The sequence below is a fragment of the Sarcophilus harrisii genome, chromosome 4, assembly GCF_902635505.1.
Source record: "Sarcophilus harrisii chromosome 4, mSarHar1.11, whole genome shotgun sequence".
In the NCBI taxonomy this organism is placed as follows: Eukaryota; Metazoa; Chordata; class Mammalia; order Dasyuromorphia; family Dasyuridae; genus Sarcophilus; species Sarcophilus harrisii.
The window spans coordinates 292,457,727-292,481,488 of NC_045429.1; the positions used below are offsets into that span (position 1 = coordinate 292,457,727).

General features: G+C 36.2%; 1 protein-coding gene across 2 annotated transcripts in view; it reads right to left on the reverse strand.

The window, feature by feature from the left end:
- The window catches only part of NTN1 (netrin 1), a 441,808-nt gene extending 418,299 nt beyond the window's left edge, over positions 1–23,509 (reverse strand). For both annotated transcript variants that reach the window (XM_012548684.3, XM_031965512.1), the window contains exons 1-2: positions 23,428–23,509; positions 21,931–23,007 (exon numbers count right to left, since the gene is read on the reverse strand). In XM_012548684.3, the coding sequence (XP_012404138.1) occupies positions 21,931–22,948 (1,018 nt within the window). In that variant the 5' untranslated portion in view covers positions 22,949–23,007; positions 23,428–23,509. The remainder of the gene's footprint in view (positions 1–21,930; positions 23,008–23,427) is intronic.
- Positions 23,510–23,762: the final 253 nt, after the last annotated feature.

Below are 23,762 nucleotides of genomic sequence, written 5' to 3' on the forward strand. Positions count from 1 at the left end.
TAGAGGCAAAAAAAAAAAGATCAATAATCCGGGGGAGATAAATATTTTCATAGAGGAAGTGACACAACAAACAAGAATTCAAAAAGCAAGGAATAGGAGGAAGGAATAGGACAGTGAGTTTGTAAGATGGTTGCTTGTCCATAAGAAAGAATTTTTGATCTTCATCAACAATATTTCTGAGAAGAGTTTGGTTTTTCAGTCATTTTCAATCGTGTTTGATTCTTCATGACCCCATTTGAAGACTGGTACCTTGGAGAAGTTGATGCTGAGGCAGAGGGGAAACAGACTTCAAAATCAGAGACTTAAAATTGGAGAGCTGGGTTTATAGTGTGTAACTCTAAGGAAAACAAGAGCATGCCACAATGATATGATGCTTTAAGGTGCACATATTGTTTTCTTCACATTAGCTCTGTGAGTAATCTACAAAAGGCCCTCAACTCCCATTTCTAAAAACTCACACTCAAATCCAGCCCATCTCCCAACATTCTACAGTTGAGAAAAGGAAGGGGAAGGAAGAAACAGAAAAAGAAGAGAAAGTAAACTATCTTCTCATCACTTATTCAGAAATACAGGAAAATCTGAGTTACAACCAGGATTGCAAAGGGCAGGAAATGAATAAGGATGCACCCTAAACCAACCTAAGTGTCCAGTGAACTTACACTTAAACTAGGCAAATCCTAATCCCACTAGAAACAGATGGCCTTGAAGAGCCTTTTTTCAGTGATGTGCTGAAATCTGAAACAGATAGGTGGTGCATTGGATAGATAACTGGACCTGGAATCAGATATGTACTATACTATTACAGTAGTCTGTACACTGAGCTTCAAGTTTACACTTTAAAACTCACTAACAGTGGCTATGGGAAAATTATTTAACTTCTGATTACCTGAGTTTTTTCAACTGTAAAACAAGACTAAAAACAGAACCTACCTCCTGGGATTGTTGTAAGGATCAAATGAAATAATAATTATAAATTGACTGGCATATAGTAAGGACTATCTGTTAGTTATCATCAAATTCCCACTCCAAAATAAATAGACAAATTAATTGATTAATAAAAGAAGGTTTGATTGAGGAATCCTTGATCAACCTTATGAGTTCACCAATTATCCTGAGGACATTACAATGGGTAGGTACCATTTTTTTTTTTTTTTTGGTGCCCTTGGACAATTTCTATTGCCTAATAGGACCCAAGCATGATTCTGGATTACCCTACTTTGAAAAATGCCCATGGCCATCTAAATAGAGGGATCTCTTGAATCCTTCCTTATATGATGTCTTCTTAGAGGATAGAGTTGCACAGTCTTGTTGAATCCTGATTCAACCTTACAGAATTTCACCATTTAAAGGCCAAATCTATTCATCTGCATGTCCATAGTTGCCTTATATGATGTCCTTTATTACAGCTGTCAATCTTTCCTACAATATTATGTCATGTATCCATTCTGGGACCAAGTCAATTTCAGCAATACTGAATCGTTCACAATCTACAGAGGGAAATAATCAAGCATGATCTAAAAGTAAAGGAGACTATTCAAATACTGTGACCTCATGGCAAGTATTTTTCATTGCCATTTTCTTTAGTGTAGGATGGAGATCAAATATGGGATTAATGAGCCCATTTAGGGAGCAACAGCTCTATTTCCAGCCCTTTTTGGGAATTCCCTAATTCTCTATCCAAAGTTTCCCAACTGACAATTATAATAAAGAATCAACTTGAAAATTATTAGATAGATGGAATAATTACACTAGGAATAACTTAATTTAACTTCTGTTTGCCTTAGTTTCCTCAATTGTAACATAGGAATAACAGTACATACCTCCCATGGTTTTTGGGAAGATCAAATGAGCTAATATTTGTAAAGTACTTAGTACAGAACCTGGCACATAATAGATACTATAAAAACACCAACATTGTTGGTGGTTTGTTTAGGATGTGTGGATTTAATAGATAGCATGTTGTAGTAGTAAGACCACTGGTTTTGGAGTGAGGAAGCCTGGGTTTGTATCTTACTTCAGACAGTTAATATTAAGTCACTTTATTTCTTTGACTTCGGGTTCCTCAACTGTAAAATTAGTAGATTAGATTTGGTGACTTCTAAGGTCCTTTCTAACTCTAAATCAAATGGTCCTGTGACCCTGTGTTTAGAGATATATAGAATAGCTTAGAAGCTGGCACAGTAGGCCCACTATGGAGTTGACAAAGCAGCAGAAAAATTATTACTCAAGTTGAAGCTTAGATCAAACTCTTGCTATTCAATAAGACCTAAGTCATTTTTCCTCAGAAGATTACAATCAAGTTCCTACTGGTTGGTGGGTTTGGGACCCCTTATTTTTTTGTACAATTATAATAAAGAATCAACTTGAAAATTATTAGGTAGATGAAATAATTACACTAGGAATAATTGATTTAGACAATTTACTGTACAATGTGGTAATACCACACTTAACTTCTGTTTGCCTCAGTTTCCTCAACTATAAAATGGGAGTAACAGTACATACCTCACATGGTTTTTAGGAAGATCAAATGAGCTAATATTTGTAAAATACGAAGGACAGAACCTGGTACATAGCAGATACTATAAGAATGCTATTCCCTCCAAGGATACAACAATAATAAATACATATATATATAATATACACACATACAATATAAAAAGACAAAGTGCTATATGTATATAGTAAACATACTGATTCATGAATATAATCTTGTTTTATATATACATAATAATTTATATAATAAACGTATTTATTATGTGTATTTCTAGTAGTCAAAAAAGATATTTATTTATTATTATCCTGGACTCTCTTCTTCCTCTATACTGTTTTGCTTGGTGATTTCATCAGCTCCCACAGATTCAATTAATGTACTAGTAACATATCTATTTAAAACTAAGAATTTTTTCACTCCAGATGAAAAAAAAAACTACCTTCTAGTAGTTTCAACTACTTGTAGGGCAAAAAATTATACATTAATTCCTTTTCACTAGTCCTGATAAATGTCTTTCTGAAGAAAAACATAGAAAGGGATAGTAGCAAGTAATGCAAGACCTAATGTCACCTAAACTTTGAAGTAGCCAAATACCTTTACTGTTAGGGATTATCACCTGTTACTTCCTTAAATCAACTATAAAGTTGTAAATAACTGTAAAGACTGGGATATAAATTGTTGACATTTACAACTATGTTATTCTTTATACTGATATCACAGCATTTTGTAGGAGAATAGATATGGTTCCTAGAACTGGTGATATGGTTTGGAGAAGACCTTATTGCTATCTTACTATAAAATATAAAGTTGGAAATGAAAATAAACATTGAAAATACTAAGCTAGGAATTATAAACATAACCTTTTCTATAATAAACTATTGTTTCCCAATAATCTCATCTCTTTAGGATAATTATTAATGAGAACAAATTAGAATCTTGACTAGAAACTCTAAAAAAGTTATGTGAGATTTAATTATATACTTATGGGATAAAGACAATACTGCAATTTCAATTTGGACGGTACATTAAGAAACTAGAATGAGATCACTAGTTGGTACAATTAGAAAAAGTCATAGGACAAAAGCCCAAGTGAATCAACTCCAAGTGGGTTTGGGAGGGTTTTGTGCTAGATAACCACATGAGAACTCTCTTCTCTTCATTAAAGAGAGACTAGAATAGAACATGTTATGAGATTCAGAATTTCTTGAATAACTGGCTACAAATCATACATGAAGGCCTTATTTATCACGATATTCCTAAAAATTTACGTAATAAAAAGTCAATAAAACTTTTTGATACATGACCATGAATTATTACTGCACATTCTCATGTTGGGAATACAGTCACTCACAATCCACCTTTCATACCTATAGCTTCTTTGAGGTAATCTAGACCCAGATTTAGAGAATTTGAAAAGGATGAATAGAGGATAGAAATCCATTTTCTGGGAGATCAAACTCCTGAGAAAATCTTGTCTATTCAGAAGTGTGTCTGGAATTAGAAAATAAACAGGTATTTGAAATGAAGAGAATTTTTTGACCTTTACAATCATCCAATTTTAGTGTGAACCCCTCCAAAAAAAACTAGAGACGAGGTTATAGTTTCAATAAATAATATTTGTTGCACTGAATAAAGAACTGGCAGTATACTCTCAAGATAAGTTATGGATATATTCAGAGTTTGCTGTATCTGGCTTCTACAGGATGCTGACTAAGTTTTCAGGGTGCCAAACACTATGAAGTAAGACTTGATTTAAAATTGAAGGTTATCAAGAAAATGTTAATAATGCACATTTAACTTTAAAATATCTCACATGTACAATTCCCACCCCCACTAGAGTCATTTTGTTAAACATTACCAGAACAACCATGGATACATTGTAAATCAGCATAAAGATTTAAAATAACTATTTCATGATAGCTATGGCTAAGGAGATTAGGCCATCTACTGGAAAGCTAACCAACAGAATATTTTGACTTCTATATTCTAAAACTGAACCATTGTGAGTGCAGGTAGCTTCAATAATCTTGCATTACATTCTGATGGCTATTTTGGAGATTGTAGAGCTAGAAATTCTATGTTTGAACTCTAGGTTTTTGTCTCCACTCAGTGCATTGCTTTCTGTACCCAAACAGCATAACCTGCCATATAGTCCCCAACACCAACATGCCACTACTGTTAACACATCTGGAATAGTTCTTTTAAGCCTGTTGTTTTGCTATGTCCACTATATCAAAGTATATGGAGAACTCCATATTTATAATGAACAAATTAAAGTAATTATCTTGATACTGTTTATGGGAATTCTTAATAAGATGAGTAGGTTAAAAAAAATGAGATCTTGGAAGTGATAACCATAGATTATACTTTAGATTGTTTTAAGCAGGGTACACAAAGGTCAAATGTAAAATTACACTAAAACTACTATTTCCTCTTTGGTAAATAATTAGAACTCAATTTCTCAGTATCTTTTTCTAAAATTGTTCATGCTATTTGAACAGGAAACCTTAGTATTTAGTGTCCTTTTTTGAGTCTTTTTAACATTCTTTTCAAAAATTGAACTCAGTTATTTTGTTTTGTTTTGTTTTAGCTTTAAAATAAGATTTTATTTTATTTTATTATTCTTTGATACAAAGATAGAGAAGATAGATCAATATGTAACTGAGAGAAACTACATGCTTGGCAGGGGATGGAGAGAAGATTAATAGGGGAAAATAACTTGTATTTATTTACAAGTTATATGCATAGGTAATTTTACAGCATTGACAATTGCCAAACCGTTTGTTACAATTTTTCCCCTCCTTCCCCCCACCTGCTCCCCTAGATGCAGGATAACCAGTAAATGTTAAATATATTAAAGTATAAATTAGATACACAATAAGTATACATGACCAAACTGTTATTTTGCTGTACAAAAAGAATCAGACTCTGAAATATTGTACAATTAGCTTGTGAAAGAAATCCAAAATGCAAGCAGGCAAAAATATAGGGATTGGGAATTCAATGTAATGGTTCTTAGTCATCTCCCAGAGTTCTTTCACTGGATGTAGCTGAATTGAACCTATTTCTACAGGAAAAACTGAGTCAAAGTTCAGGAAGGAATTTGGTTTTTCTGAAAGGTAGTTAAGGTAGTGATCAAACAAAGCAAGACCTGGCCTTGATTAATCCATATAAAAGAACTACAGAAATAATTCTCTGGAGTGTGCTAACATTTTCACACTTTTTTTGCACAGCATCTTACTCAAACAATGCAGGTGCATGAAAGAAATTGTTTGTTTAAGAACTCCCTCTTTCAAGGGGAAGTTCAAACCACAGAGTAGCACCATGAGGCTTATAGACATCATTTAGCACTCTGTAGGAAAGAGATACCAGATTTACCAAATTACTACCCTGAGAGCTATCACAAATTGTTCCTTTCTAGGAGAAGATCATGTGCTAATTATCTAATATATCTGTTTTTGAGTTCCAATGAATTATTTGAATTTTATGCATTTTCCGTAGGATGAAATAAAAACCATTCTATACTTCGGATGCTCCTGGCACCTTAAATGCTTATACATGAGTTAAGTATATGAAAGCTGAAGCAATTCTGAAAGGGCCTTGATCTTCCTTATTCAAAAATTTTGGAGGGGGAAGCTTCCAAAGACCAGAAATTCTTCTTTTCCATTTCTCAGCCTCTTCAAACAGATGATCTCAATCCCAAGCTCATTTTAATTTGATTGTCCAGGATTGTGGGAGGGGTAAAAGGAAAGAAAGAAGGTATATAGACTTGAGCTGAGTGAAGAAGAGGAAGAAAGAATATTGCAATCAGAAGATTCCAAGTATAATTTTTTAGCATTATTTTCATTCCCCTTTTAAAAATATGTCATATATTTTCTTGTGAAAAGGAGGAAAAAGAAGAAATGTTATACCAGTATGGGTGGGAGGAGAATAAACCTAACAATTATAAACATAAATGTGAATGGGATAAACTCATCCATAAGAAGCCAAAAAATACAAGAAAAACATATAAAATTAAGATTTACTGAATTGAAATGAGGAGGAAAGGTAAGGAATGATAATCATGAGAGGCTAGTCAACAGAAAAAAAAATTGACAATTGAAAAGAGAAAAAAGGGAAACTATGTTGTGCAGAGAAAATATAATCAAACTACAGCAAGAACTCAACAAAAACTATTGAAGACTTCAATATATTCATTTCAGACCTAAAGAAATCTAACAGAAGAGGGGAAAAAACCCAAAGAATAAACTAAATATCTGAATAAAATTTTAATTAAAGTATATATGATAAAATTTTGGAAACTTCTGAATGGAAATATTATAAACTATATATACTTTTCAGTGTTAAATATTTCCTTTACCAAAAAAAAACCAAAACACCCGAAATCCACACATTTATGTCATTTATGCAGAAATACAAAAATATTATATTATTTTTTTAGACCAAAATACAATAAAATTATAATTATAATCAACAATAGCAATTTAAGAAGAGTATTCAGATAGAGACAAAATAAAGTAATGATAAAATGAATTAATGCAACTAAAAATATTGGGAAAATAAATATATTTAAAAACTATCAATAAACACAAAAACAGAAACTGAAAATAAAACATACGTAAACAAATTTAAAACAATCTATTATTGACAAACTTAATAAAACTGCTAGTTTAAAAATAAGTTGTTTGTTAATTTGGTTCTTTGAAAAGAGGAAGGAAAATTAAATTATTAAAAATGGAATTCACAACAGATAAAAAAATAAACTACTGAATGCCAACAAAATTGACAATGTAAATTCACTAAGTCAATATTTACAAAAATATAAAATTCCCAGATGAAAAGAACAATAGAGAATCTAAAATGACCTAATCACAGAAGCAGAAATTGAATAAGCCAAAAATGGACTCCTACAAGAAAATAAATCTATACCCATAACATAGTATATATTTTATCAAACATTAAGAGAACAATTAACGCACATAACATAAATTAATTACAAAACAGAGATAGGAAGTATTTTACCAATCTCCTTCTATGAGACAAAAATGATCTGAAACTCAAACTCAGGAGAGATAATGCTTAGAAAGAAATCTAGACATCAATATCAATAAATATTGAGGTAAACAATTTCAAAAACAAATTTTACCATGAAGATATATTAACATAGGAAAAAAAAATATACTATTCACTATTCACTATGATCAAGTTGGATTTATTCCAGGGATCGATGTACAGGTAGCTGGTACAATAGCTAAAGTGGAGGGCCTGGAGTCAAGAAGACGCATATTCCCAAATTCAAATTTTGCCTCAGGGCAACTCATTTAACCTTGTTTGCCTAAATTGCCTTATCTATAAAATAAACTGAAGAAGGAAAAAGGAAGGCAAACTACTATCTTTGCCAGGAAAACTCCAAATGGGATAAGAGAGTTGGACATGACTAAAATTACCGAACAATAGCAATAACAAAGCATCATTTGAAATAGAAATATTAGAAGCCTTTTCAACAAAATCAGGAATAAAACAAGGATTCCCATTGTCATTTCTATCATTTGATACAGCTTAGTAATACTAAATACAGCAATAAGACAAGAAAAAGAAATAGAGAAGCAAAGGATAAGTAAAAAGTCAAAAGTATTGATTTTTTTTTAGTAGCAGTTTAGTAGTAGTTTACTTGGAGAATCTTAAAGATGCAATAAAGAAATTTATTCTAAAAAGTATAATCTTAGTAGCTTTACTAAAACATGAAGATTCAAAAAAACACAAAAATATTAGTCTTTCTGTATATTACTAACAATACCCCACAGGAAGAGATAGAAGAAAAAAGAAAAACTTAGTGAAGGGATAGATATTTATTCTTCCTGACTGGACCATCCAATTATGATAAAAAAAAAAATGATACTATCTAAATTAATTTCCAGATTGAGTGTACAGTAATCACACTACTATGAGGTAACTTCACAGAATCAGACAGCACAATAGTAACAAAATATAAAGAATTTTGAGATTAATAATGAAAAAAGTAGGAATAAATAAGTCTGGCTTTACCAAATTTCAAACCACATTACAAAGCAGTAATTATTATAACTTGTTGCTATTAACTTAATAAAAAAGTAGAACAGACTACTTAAGCAAGATTTAGAAAATAATTTATTTCATAAACCCAAGAATAACTAGAGATAAGAAATTTCTATTTTAACAAAATTTTCTGGGGGCAAAAATCCCACTGAATTTGACAGAATGACAATTTGACAGAAATGAGGTTTATACAAGCACCTGGTACCAAATGACAAGTAAGGTCTAAATGTACACACAAATATAAAAGATTGTAATTTTTTTTTTAATTAAGAGAATAGACTATGGTACATTATACAACATTGGTTAGAAGAGTTTTAAAATAAACAGGAAATAGAAGTGATCCTGAAAGATAAAATATACTATTTCAATCACAAAATTGAAAAGGTTTTGCATGAATGAAATCAATTAACATAGTAAAAGAAGCAGTTAATTAAGGGGGGGAGGGGGGATTTGTAGCAAATTTCTGTGGTAAGAGTCTGATGTTCAGTAACTGATAAAAATGAAAAAGAACAAGAGCATTTCTGCCAAGAAATAGGAGAAAAATATTAATGGACTATTTTCTTTTTTTAAATTTTTATATATTTTTCTTTTTTTTTAATCCAAAGAACAAAACAAGCACTAAAACAACACAGTACACAATATATTTTTTCAATCAGCAAAAATCTGTATTCTCATCCTCTTAACTTGAGAACTAAAGAAAAACAAACTCTATTACAAATCAATTCCTACAAATTTCTACATAGATCATATTTTTTTAGTCCTTTGTCTCTAACCAGGAAGTGAATAGCAGGATTCAACATTACTTCTTTTGAATCATGCATGATCATTACACTGATAGGAGTTTCAAATTTTTTCAAAGATTTCTGCATTTACTACATCTTATTATCATTGTATGAATTATACTCCTAATTTAATTCAACTTTAGATTACAAGTCTTTCTAGGTTTCTCTGAAAACATCGTTTTCATCATTTCTTATAGAACAGTGGTATTCCCTCACATTTCTATGCAATAATTTACTTATCTATTCCTCAGTTTATGTGGACCTCCGATATTCCCATCTTTGCCAAACTCAAAGAGTCATAAGTTTGTTTTTTTGTTTGTTTGTTTTAACAATTTTAGATTTTGCTTAGGAGCAATTCCTCCCTTAATTTACCAGCTCTTTAATTGCTCCTTCCTTTCTGCCCTTTCCCTCATTTCATTTTTGAGTGAAATGTATTTGTGTCCAATTGTATAAGTATATTCTTTCTTCTTTAAATAGTTCAGAAGAGAGGAAGTTGAAGTGTCAGCTGCTCCCCCTACCCTCGGTTTATTATCTATCTATCTATCTATCTATCTATCTATCTATCTATGTGATTTGTGTACTGAATTTTCCCTAATCTTCCATCCCTGTACTCTCCTTTTTTCCTTTCCATTCTTCCCTTAAAATCATCAAGATTTAGGCTCAGAAGGGACATTTATCATTGCCTCATATTTGAATGTAAGTAGTTTATCTTTGTTTAGTCTTTTATTCTTGTTCAATCCTTTATCCTTGTTCATCTGTTTTCACTTTTTATGTTTCTCTTCACTCCTGTATTTGAATTTCAATATTTCTCTGCACTTCTGGTCTTTCATCAGGAATGCTTGGAAGTCCTCTTATTTCATAACATTTCTCTTTTTCCTCCCCTATAGCATTATGCTCAGTTTTGCTGGGTAAGTTATTCTTGGCTATAAGTCCATATCCTTTGCCTTCTACAATACTGTAGTAAAAGTTCTTTCTCCACCTCTTTATAGTGGTGATTGCTAAATAATGTGGCTTATCAGTACTTGAATTTTCTTACTGCTTTTTAACTCTCTTTTCCTTTGTTCTATAAGCTCTGGATTTTGACTATGATATTCCTAAACATTTAAATTTGAGGGTTTCTTTTAGGGGATTAATGGTAGGTTCCTTCTATTTCTATTTTGCCCTTGTAAAAAAGCTAGGCAATTTTAAGTTTTCTCGTAATATAATGTTTAATATTTAACATGTATTAGACTATCTGCCAGCTAGGGGAAGGAGTGGGGGGAAGGAGGGGAAAATTTGGAACAAAAGGTTTTGCAAGGGTCTATGTTAGGAAAAATTATCCATGCATATGTTTTATAAATAAAAAACTTGTAAGAGGGCTTGCCAACCTCCCACCAGCCTTGGACATCACATAGGGTATGGCTCAGGTAATCTGAGAGTAGCCTTGTAAGGGTGAACAAGATGGCGCTGGGAGGAAGGGGTGCCACCCAAAGGAGCAATGTGGCAGTTCCCAGGAGAGGAATGCCAGACCTTAGAGGGGAGTACTTTGAATACCCTTATTAGGAAAGGAATGCACACAACATATCTACATGTAGCTTCCTGTAGAGAATCATGTACCTACTATAAGCTAGCATGTGCTTATGTATGAAATAGTAACTAGAAATAAACACCAAGATGATAAAAAGACTTGCAGTCTTTGTAATAAATGGAGTCTTACAACATCCTGGCTCTCGCCCCTCATTGTTCATGTCTCTACCATTTCAAGTGGGCAGGCAGTGCTGGTCACATAAGGCCTGTTCCACTTGGGAGTTGGGGCCATGACTCCCAACAAATGCTTTAGTTAAAAAAAAGAAATATAATGCTTAAGCTTGATTTTTGATAATGGTTTTCAAATAATTCAATTAAATTTTTTCTTCCCTGTTTCCTAGGTCAGTTGTTATTTTTTGTTTTGTTTTATTTGTTTTTTTGCCAGGAGACATCCCACATATTCTTTATTTTTTCCTGCCTTCTGACTTTGTTTTAATATTTCTTGTTGTCTCATGGAGAAATTGGCTTGGATTTGATCCATTTGAATTTTTGGGAAGTTTGCTGCTTGGACAAGGTTTTATACTTCTTGTGCCAAGCTGTTAATTCCCTTTCCAATTCTTTCTTCCATAGCCCTCATTTATTTTCCATTTTTTCATCAATTGCTATCATTTTATTTATTCAAAAAAGCATTAAAAGTAGTTTTAAAATCTTTGTTTCATCTCTTTCAAGTATGCTGGTTGAATTTGTATCCCAAAGCTGTGGTTTTTTCCTCTGAAACAATGCTTATAGATATTTTCTTCTACATTCGGGTTTTGATTGTCCCTGGCAATATAATAGATCTTTATGATATGATCCTTTCCTCTTCCCTTCCCCATTCTTCCAGACTACATTCTGACCTTGGATTTAATATTAGACTGGGTTCTACTACACTTGTGGAGGGACGGTCTGGGCTGATCATATTGTTGCTTTCTTCTGGTAATGAATGTAGTGTTATTGCAGAATCTCAAGGACAAGCTGAGGATCTACTTCCAAAGTGGTCTCATCCAGGACAAAGTCTGGTTACTTCCTCCTTGGTCTGAACCTTATAAGTTTCTGACAAGGGTTTGGGCCTGTATAAGAGTAGACTGCTGCCAGATTCAGTCCCTATTAGCCAGTTGAAAAGTTTTGTTAATTCAGAATGACATTGAGATTCCTGCTGACTAAGATAAATGATAGAAAGTTCTATTCTGCACCTGAGCAGAGTTTGAGTTTGAGTCAAAGTACTCTTTCTTGCTTTTGAAAACAGTTCCTTTATTGGAATACCATTGAGGGCTTCACGACTAGAGAATCTCTCTCTTACCCACCCTGAAAATGGACAGGTCACCCTTCTCAGTCTACCTCAGATCTATAAAGTGAGATCGGGTAGTTCATACCAAAACTGTAGGTTCATCCACTGAGATCCACCAGGATGGATCAGGTGGTGTTGGGATAGGGATCTGGGTCCTCTTTTTGTCCTAGGCACTAGACTACTCAGGCATCATGCTCCTGAACAATCTTAAAATTAGTTCTCTAGTTCTCTAACTTCTGTAGCCCTAAGTCTGTGTCCTTATAACAACTTAGGCTGAACAAAAATCTTACTATGACATTTCCCCCCCCTAGATTTCCTCAGCAGGATTTGGACTGATCTGTTTTCTAGGTCTATTTGAAAGAGTTTTGTGCATGGGGGTTCAGCTAGTTCTAGTTCAGCTTCCTGCTACACCACCATTTTGGCTCTACCTAATAGGCTATTTTTAAAGAAATAAATATAAACTGTCAATAATCACATAAAAAAATACAAGTCATTAATAATGAAAAAATGCAAATAAAACAACTCTTAAGTTTCACCTCACATTCATCATTGTTGGTAACTATTCTGGAAAACAATTTGGGGTTATGATAGACAGGTCTTTAAATTGTACAAATATTGTACACATGCCCTCTGACGTAGTAATACAAATCACCAAACAAGCATTTATTAATCATTTATTTACTATATGCTAAGCATTGGGGATATAAATACAAGCAAAAAGACAAACTACTAAGCATTTGATTCAAGAAAACCAAAGATAGAAGAAAAACAATATCAAAAATATTTTTCCAAGCACAGAACAAAATATAATAAAAATGACTCATAATAAGTAATTTCTGCTCTCAAAGAGCTTATATGGGGGGGAGGAGGGAAAAGAAACATATATAAATACAAGGAAATTTTGAAGGGGGTAGACACTAACAGGTAGATCATAGAGATTTAGAGCTAAAAAGAGCCTCTGATGTTAGCTAGTCCAATTTCTTTGTCATATAGATGAGGAAACCAAGTCACAGCAATTTTGAAAGATTTGCCTAGGGTTGGCATTTGGAGCTTAATTTTAATTCAGACTTCCCGATTGCAAATTCAGCTTCCTCTCTATTTTACCATGATACTCAGGCCTCCTATAAGAGGTGGTGCTTGCCCTCAACTCTGAATTAAACTGAATATTCTAAGATGCAAAGAAGCAGAAAATGGAGTTGCAAATGAAGAGCAACAAGAATTCCAATCTATCTGATCATGGATTTTTGTGAAGGGGAGAAAAGAAGTCAAACCAAAAGAACTACTGACATTATGACCACAATAATGTAAAGAAAACAACTGTGAAAGATTTTAGTATTAAGACACAGCCAAATGCTGATATGTTTTTTAGTTACTGTCTATTATGGGCCAGGACTCTGAACTTGAAACAAGAATTCTTACAAGGTTTCTAAGTGATATAATGATTGGTTTACATTCAGTGTAGAGCTGGGAGGCAGAGACAGATTCATTCCATTGTCCACCTTTAATAGTGGCTGGAGCCTGAAGCAAAAACCTAGACTCATTTCATCTCACACCACCGTGGTGGCCTATCTTCCTGCATTTTCTCCACTGAAACCAAGTCCCCTCTGAAGGCCATGAGAAAACTCATGCTGATGCTCAGGCAAAGGAGACAATAAAGACTTTTGGACTTTTACACCTGGCTATTCATGTGGTTATTACTCTGCTGAAAAGAAGGCTGCTCAGAGACCTCCAGAAAACGAACTAAGAACACTGTATGTAAAGGAAAGGGTCTGTGGAAGGGATGGGAGTGAACAGAATCAGAGAAATGACAAGGATAATTTTTTTTTTTAAATAATACCTTTATGACTTTTTTTTAAAGAAAAAAAAAGTTTCACCTTTGATGTTTAGTTTCTTCATCTTGAAAAAGGAGATCCATTCAGATTTTTAATCACCTTCTGTGATTTGATGGAGGCCTGGGCATCTTCAGCAAATCTAATGGGCTATGGAAAGCTTGAAAAATTACAAAAAAGGTTCAACAGAAACAAAGACCTAAAAAGAGACTGTAGGGATCTTCATATCTAATCCTCTCATTCTGCAAATGAGGAAAATTAACCTCATATATGTGAAGTGATTTGCCCAATAACAAAGAGAAAGTAAAAGAACTGAAAATCAAAACCAGTCTTCTGATGCCAAATTCAGAGTTCTTTCTACCACATTACAAGCAAGCTATCTTTATTTCTCATTAGCACACCTAATAGTAATAATAAATGACATTTTTTATGCATTTAAAATAACCAGACCTGTGATTTCATTAGTGCAGGGATTTCCTCTTCCCATGCATCAGCATCTTCATTGCAACTTGAGGTCTTTCAAAGTGGCCTGGACCATTTATAAGTTAAAGAGATTTTGCCCAGTAGCACACAACCAACATTTGAGAGTCAATCAAGTCTTACAGACTTCCTATCTACTATACCATACTAACCCATGTGCCCCAAACTCTCCCCTACAAATAATATTACACTTTAATATTTGTAAAGTGAAGTGCAGATTATCACCTATGAAATAGGTATTATAGGCATTATCTCTGTTTTTTAGATGAGGAAATTAAGGACTATAGATTTGCCAATGGTCTAAGGGGTTTAAATCCATGTTTTCCTGCCTCCCATATCTAGCACTCAATCCACTGTAATAAGGATCTGATATGATTTTTCTCCCATTAATGATATCTTCCTTTGCATTTCAAGAAAAAATTTACAAAACACTTCTGAGGGAAATGTCCATCTTAAATGAAAATATAGTGTTGCCTAATATCTGGAAATGAAAGGAAAGGGTCTGGAGCCAAACGGTACAATGTTGGATCACAAGACTCGAAATTCTGAGATCATCTGTAGAAGGAAGGGGTTGAACAAGATGATCAGCCTGGGTCAACGACTCATTTGTTATACATCACTGGCAGGGCATTAATCCTCGCTCAGTAAAGGGGGTAGAGTGGCACAGTTCACCTGGGTAAATACTTGATTGGGAATTGGGAAAGACAAGGGAGAAATATCACCAAAAACACAGTACTACTGGCTGGGAGGATTTCCATGGGACCTGGCACTGACTGAACAACGTGTAAATTACATGCTAAACAGATGCAAATTAGAGTCTATTATTTTGGAGTCCACAGTTTGGACACTTTTTGTATTAAGACTACAGAACTGTTACAGGGGTCCTGTGGGCCTCCTATTCAATGCAATTTAAATACTGGGTTCCTAGAGGTTATATGGCACTACACTAGTCTAACCCTCTGAAAATAAATATTCTCACAATATATCTCTCATTATGATTAGGATTTCTAAGCATCAGACCATTTATTTCAAGTTATATCCAAAACAGCAGTGTATGTTTCAGAATACTGGGGTTTTCCAAACTAGGGCTTGACCTGAACAGTTAAACACTTTCAAGAAGTCCAAAGTTTATGGCTTTTGCTCTAGGGCTATCACAAAGGTAGTTGAATGGATTGATAGATGATCAATAGACTTTTCTATGATTAATGAAATTGACAGCTATTTTTATACTGCCACATTAAAACTAATTTTTGCAACTTGCTGTGCTATACATTCCATATGACTTTCAACCTCTTTTCTTTACAACTTGCACTCTTTACTACTAGCTCTGCACCAAATACATTATCACTCCAACTCTGAATACTGGACTCTAATCCCAAAGGTCTCTTTACAAGTTTTCTAGCCATTTAGCAACACAATATACAAAGAACACTGAACAGTGAGGCAAGAGTCCTCGGTCTAATCCAGGCTTTGCCACATGTTTGATGTGTTACCCTGCATGGGTCACAATTCTTGTCTGGATCTTGGCTTCCTTTTCTATAAACTGGCCTAAATGAAATCTTAGGTTCTTTTCTCTCAAAACCTTAAGCCTTGGTCTAAGTCTCAATATGTACTTTTACCAAGCCAAATATCTTGCAAAATGGACCATTTTGACTTTGACTTAAAAAAGAGAGAGAGAATATTCGACTTAATTAATGATAGTCTCTGAGTCAGAACCCTCAGATTCCACAATGGAATATTGTGCAGAAAATCGAGGTACGATTACTGCTTAGGAAAGGAAAGGAAAAAAAACTGCTCACAAAGAATTTGTACTTGTGTATCTCTAGCTAAGACTTTTATAATTGAGGTCCCCAGAGAGCAATTTATTACAGTATAGCCATTGTATACAACAGACATTGTAGAAGCCATCAAGATAACAGGGATAACAACCCAATGGACTTTTGAAGTGTAAACATAAAAGTTTACAACGCTGGTTTAATCCCAAGACAAAAAATTCACTTAATGAAAAGCACAATTCACCCCAAGGAAAGAATATCGATACCAGCTGTGAGCTGCAAGGAAGGGATTCTTTCCAGGGAACATCTGAATTTCAAAATGTTGCTTTCCAATATTTACTCTGGACATGAATTCTCAAATACTTTTCTGAGGATCTCATTTTTCTGCAAAAGGTCAGGGAGAAGTCTGGGCAGGGCAAACAGAGAGCTTAGCTGATCCTCAAAAAGCAGAGTCTAGCCCCAGTAGGGTTACTCTGACAGACTTTTCACTTATTGGGTAAAGTCGGAAGCAGCCTCATTTGGTCTTTTGGCAGCCTGATGCATTGTTTGGGCTAATATTTCCACGTTATTTGGGTAGTGCTGGGAGGTTCCTGCCCACCAGGTGCTAATGAGAATGCCAGCAGAGGTGCTTGCTCCAGCTGCTCTGGCTTACAGAGATAAATGACCTACCCACACTGTTTACACATTTAAACAGCACTTACTAGCTTCACACCAGGGACTCAGAAATGCCATTTCCCACCAAACCCCTCTCTTTAACTACATCACACTTCTTAACTCCTTCCTAGCCTCCTTTAATTTGTTCATTTATTTTGGTTTTCCTGGAAGCCCTAAGATGCTGGAGAGCAGTCAGGCAATCATATCACTAGGCCAAAAGGGGAAAACAGCTGGGGCTTTCTGATTTGTAGCTCTGTTTCATCTCCTTTGAAGGAAAGAAATTTTTATAGAAAACTAAGCAGGAGTAAAATGGTAAAGCTAATAAAACTCTTATCCATTAACAATAACTCTGAGTAATAAGTATGCACAGGTAAATACTCAAATCTCTCACTTTCATTGCTAACCTTGGGGCTTTATTTTGCTTAAACTGACAGCTAAGATAAAGCTTAAAACCTAATATACAATATCTTATCTTATGATAAGTTATCAGTTGTGGAACCAACTCCAATCTTTGATAGATCCACAAGTTCTCCTTACTCTCTTCTGACAAAAGCACCCCAAGAAAGAGCATTCCACTAAACTATAGTCTAGGGCCTAAATTACTCAGTCTCTCTCATCCTCCATTCTCCCTCTTTAAAATAAGAAGACTGGATTTCAGGGGTTCTTAAATTTTTAGTGTCATGAACCTTTTGGGCAGTCTGGTGAAGCCTATGGAACCCTTCTTAGAATAATTATTTTAAATGAACAAAATAAAATGCACAGGATCACCAAGGAAACCAAAAATATTGAAATATAGTTGTTTAAAAATATATTTTTAAAAAGTTCACAGATGCCAGGTTCAAAAATAGCCCGGATTGATGACCTTTAAGGTTCCTTCCCCTTCTGATAAACTATCAAATTATTAATGTAACAATAACTGCCATAAACCATTTTCCCCCCTTTTCATTCTTGCAGAAATTTTTGCTGACTTTTTCTTTATATTTCAACTGTATCAGTCCCAGAAAGATCAATGGGAAGAATATGGGAACTCCTGGGGAGATCAGTCATTTGTAAAGGGAACTGATTCATTCTAAGTTGTATTGAAACTGCTGTGAGCATCAAATTGCAGGTTTGCACTCACTACCACGGGAGTCCAGCCCTGGCTCAGCAAGGAGCTCACCTTGCAAAGCCATCTTTATATAAGTTTTAAATTACAATTGGGGTGATACAAAGCCCTAAAATGAGTGGCAGAACAAGTTTCATAAGCTTGTCCTGTAACAAACTGGAAAGGTCTCATGCTGATATCCCTATAGTAAGATTAAGCACTATGCTTCATCAGGCACTAAATATTAACACAGGTCCTCCAACATCAGTGGGAATGCTGATTAAAAGTGATGTCAATAATTTATGAAACACAATATGTTCTTCAGATGCTTAGAAGAAGAAAGAGGGGAAAATCCAGAAACCCAGGTGGTGAAAAACTGCTCATGCATTTCCCTTTGGATGTACACCCCCACCATGCATGGATGAATGCAAATGCACACATGTATAAAAGCATGAGAACACACTAATACATGTGAGCGAGAGTATTTAGTTATTCTCGCTGTCAGGATTGTAACATTATATATACATAGTCTTGTCTTTTGCATTGTTTTGAATTATTTCTGGGAAGAAATTCTATATTGAATTTAAAATAAATTTGCCTTTCCAAAAAGATATTTCTACCTTGAAAATATACAGAAAAAGAGGCAACTAACATATATTTTATAATAATATGAAAATACTGTGGTCCCATTTCAAAAGATGTATCATATTTTAAAATCTTGAAATTATATAATGTCATTTTTGTTCTGATTCATAAAGAAGATAAAAATGTTTAATCTTTTTAAAATCGTGTTTGATTTTTTTTTGGGGGGAAAGATGAACTATGTAGAGATCGGGGTTAATCTGTTTCATTACCCTGTGGGTTCCAACAATTCTATTTCTTGCTAGTTTTTTTGCTCAGGATATGAAAATCCTGGATAAATTATGTAAAAAGTATGAATTAGTTTCACAAGACAGAATTATGATGAAAACAGCAACCTAGGATATATAGCACAAAATCAGCATTGTAAAGATTTGATAATACTTCCTCTCAAGAAGTCACCTGTCACATACTAATTAATTCACATAACCACTGCAGGTTTTGCTGTTTAGGGGTTTTTCATTTCTGTTAAAAGTTCAATCTTTAATTGTAAATTCCTTGAAAAATATTGCACTAGTTTTATTTTTGTAAGATGATAGAACAATCACTCAGATTCTAGGCTATTTTCACTATTAATAACTTATAGTCTCTTCAATATTGGATTTTAATCTATAGGACACCAGAAAACTGACTGAAAGGAATGTACATTGCATTGATATTGTTGCATTATCTGGAAGGCAAATATGAAGATATGAAGTTATTTTAGCTATTAAAATTGGAGAGAAAAATCATTGCAAATTAGAATAACTACAATGAATATTTCAACCTGAATCTATTTATCAAATACAAATTAAAAAGAGAAAGTCAAGCTGATTTGGGGTGTGATATGGACAAAAATAATGAATTATTTAGCTTAGCCTTTTTTTTTTTTTTTTTTTTTGGTTCATTTGTTGCTAACTTAATTAGCTGACTGATCAATTTTGTCAGAATGTTCAATCCAGTCCGTGTGAAGAAAGGTATTGTTTTTAGGCTGAGAAGAAAAAAAACAAAAAACAAAAAACAAAAAAAAAAAAAAAACCTTTAACTACTGAATTTATTTAAAGTACTATCATTCAGACAGATTATTTCTCCAAACATAAAAAAGCTTGCTAAATTCTCTGGCAAATCTCATCAGTAGGGATAATAGAGAAGGATGAAGGAGTCAAGCTAATCAAACTTTATTCCAATGTTCAGCCTAGTTTATCTAAATTATGCATTTCACTTTGTGTCTTTTTTTGGCCTTGTGTCTTTTATATGACAAAATGATCTTCCACAAACATGTATGAAGTAGAACTATAGAACTTATGAAGTAATTTATAAAGACCATCAATATCTCCACCACCAATACCAAGAAAGAGAGAGAGGAAGAAGAAAATGCACATTTCCAAAGGACTAAAACTCAAGGAGAAACAATTCGAAGAATATTCTAAAACCAGGACATATGTGGATATATCTCTACACAGAATATGCCCAAAGAACTTCATATCTTTTCTAGTTTTGTCTGCCAAAGGAAGAAAGAGAATGAATACCCAAGACTACAAAAGCGTTGTGTATTCTGTGCAAAAATCGATGATTAGCGATCTAAGGAAGGCACAGTTTCCCCAAAACCACCTACCCCAGTGCTTGAACTGAATGTTCCAGGTTTTGTTTTTTTTTTTTTTTTTTTTTTTCCAGGAGATTGTTCAAATGACTGTGTCTACAAGTAATAAAGCACAAACTATTCAACAATGACATGACACAATTAATCAAAACCAGACCCCCAAATGTGTGTTCATGGGGACTGAAGAATTCTGTAATGTGTCTGAGAGAACGCAGACATAATGGGAGACCAGAAACTCAAAAAAGGAATACCAAAAAAACCCAAAAACAAACAAACAAAAAAACCAAACAAAACCCCAAACTGTAGATACAGTTTGTTGTAACTTTTAATCCTGACTCTAATTTTTATCAGCAATTTCTAAAAGAGTACATCCACTTACTATGAGGTAGAGAAAACTTAAAATATTTCTTAAATATTACTATTTTACAAATTTGAAAATTGAGGCAATGGATATCTGCAGTGAACAAAGATTGTGTGTACCTGTAGAAATCAGTATGTTAATCTGAGTTTTAATAATAAGTGAGAAGTTTAGGCCTTGGTTATATCAGACCTAAGTAACTTCCGAGAACCCTATTTATTTTGGTTTGTTTGGAGAAGGGAGTTATTGCGGTTTTTGTTTTTGTTTTTTTTTTTTTTTTGGTCCTGTTAAATTTTCAAATTTTCAAAATTCCTGAACTTTCTTCCACTATACTTTGCCTATGTAGAGGGTAATTAATCTGAATTTCATCATGTTTCTTCAATTAATAGAAACATACTGCAAACAAAACAAATTTCGTTTTTAAAAAGAAAAAGACCAACCAACAATGAATTAAAAGGTCATCTATGCTAAATATAGACCCAAACTTAAACTAAAAAATGTCTCATATATTGTTTATAGGATTTGCAATCTGCCTCAAATTTCTCATGTGGGAAATGGAATCAAAGCAAACTTAGTGAGGCCTAGAACTCCTTTTATCCTCTCATCAGAGAGGGAAGTCAACCCATTACTCAAATGGAGGTCGGCACTAGAAAATACTGATGTGTTCTAATATCAGACCTTTAAAGCCAAACAGATATAAAAGTAATACAAGCATTTTCACGGGGATAAATTCTGGGTTGGTAAAATCGGGAATTACCGAATAATTCCTAGAAGGGAACTCTTGCCTGACAGTGATTATTTTTTCCCCTTCCTGGCTTTTCTGAGGGTTTTCGGCAGGTTCAAAATTTGGCGGGCACACACACGTGTCAAGTAAGCATCAATGAATTCTGTCCAGTTCCTCTTATGTCCTGAGGGCTCTAGTTTGAAGTACACTTTAGCCTGCAGGCATCTCATCAAGACGTCTTTTTTTTTTTTTCCTCCCTAAACTACGTTCTACCTCACCTAGAGCTTCACAGCTCAAAAGGCAAAGTGCCACCGGGTGGGAGCGGGAACCGGTCTCAGGGACCAGAAACCTGGGACCTAGTCGAAGTCCTTTCGGCTCTAATGCCAAGCGCGCAGTTCACTCCATAGAAGATAATTCTCTGCCCCAGACAAGGTGGAGAGCGCAGCACAGTTCCTACCCTATGCACCCCGCTCTTCAGCTCCCCAGACACTAGATGTTCCTTTCATGCCTCAGTTGGTTTTTGCATCCTAGGTTACCTGACGCCGTCCCCCACTTTCGTTTCTCTTCCATCCCCAACCCAGGCCCAGAGCCCCGAAGTTCCCGACAGCAGCGGGGCGCACAACTCACCCACGCACTCGTTGGCTTCCCGGGCAGTGGCCCGCTGCCAGGGCCGGTCGTAATGAAATGGCTTACAGCGGTCGCACTCTGGTCCAGCTGTGTTGTGCTTGCAGTCACACACCAAGCTATCGTCGCGGTCACGCACACAGCGGGCCGCATGGCCGTTGCACTTGCAGCGGCCGCCCACCTGCAGGTCAGAAACAGCGTAGAAGTAAGAGTCTCGCGCCAACTCTGAGTCATCTTCGTTCTCATCACCAAAGGTGTGTAGCCGATTGAAGGTCACGCGGATATCTGTGGCCGTGACCCAGTCCTGCAAGACGGGAGAGTTATCAAAATCGTGCGCAGAGGGCCGCCCGTCCAGCGTGCTGAAGGCAATCAGACCACCGGACAGCGGGCGCATATCTGTGTGTGAGTCGGTGCACACAGCCTCTTGCTCGTTCTGCTTGGTGATGGGAGCCCGATGGGGGCGGTTATACATCTTGCGGCACTGCGTAGAGTAGAACTGGAAAGGCACCCAAGTGCGCCCATAGTCCATGGACTTATAGATTGCCATGGACTCGGGCCTTGGTGAGCAGAACTGGAGACTCACGTAGGTGACCTCAAACTTCTTGCCCAGGGAAAGAGTGAGTGTTACATTGTGCGGGAACTGCAGGTAGTTCTCGGATTGCCAGCAGGTCAGGTTGTGCGGGTTGTTGAGATCAGTGAGGAACGTGGGCGGGTGCGCTTTTTTGGGGTCAGAAGCGTTGCAGAGGTGGCAAGAGCGCAGCCGCTCCTCTCCGCGCTCCACCACCACGCAGTAGCGGGCTGGGGGTCGCCCGCAGGTGCTGGACACTTTCACATCCTTGCCAAAAGCCGAGTTAACGAAATCCGGGATGCAGCGACGGGGGTGCCCATTTTCGTCAGAGCAGGGGTCAGGTTGAGCTGCCTGGCCCGAGAACATGCTGAGCCCCGGTCCCCCGCGTACGGCTTCCACCAGGCACGCCACAGCCGCCAGAGCTGCCAGAGCCTCCCACATTCTGAGCATCATGCTGCGTTCGGCTAGCCTCAGGCTTGGCCGCCGACCTGTCCGCCCACTTCGTAAGTCGCCTGTGGAGAGAGAAGAGAGGGAACCCGGGCTCAGTGAGGCGGCCGGGTGCCCAGGAGCCCCAGGTGGGGAGGTGAAACCAAGCCCTGACCCCCAGGAAAAGGGGAACCTATCGGTCTATGAATGAGATCCTCCCCCATATTCACCCTCCAGAACAAGGCAAGAATATTCCCCAAATCTGCACTCCCAGCCCATCCTAGTTTTGTCAGAAGCTTGAGAAACTAAGTGGCCCCTTTAACCTCAAGAAGCAAAGTCCCCCAAAACTAGCCCATGCCCCCTCCCCCACCCCGAAGGCTCTTCATCCAGAAGCGCGGCGCCAGGGGAAAAGATATCGCGCAGCCCCAGATGCTGGGCGCATCTTTCTCCGCACCCCGCTATTCCGTCCCGGTCTTTGGTCAAGGAACACGCGCTCAGGACTTTACCTTTGTAGAGGGGGCAAAAGAGAAAGAAAAAGTTTGGATGGCTCCAGAATGGGAGCCGCGTCTGTGGCTGCGGTGTGCTTGGAGCCCGCTAGCGGTAGCGTTCTCAGACCCGGTTCGCCGGTTCCATGCCCTGCGCCTCTGTTGCCCTGCCTTTAGCAGTCCCACTCTCCCCGCCGCCAGCTCTGTGAGTGACGCGACCGCCCGGATACCGCTGCTCCCGCCAGAGGTCAGAGTTATGACACTCCCCGCGCCTGTAGCGCAAGCACACATATACATACACACGCGCGCGCGCGCGCGCGCGCACGCACACACACACACTCACACACACTCACACT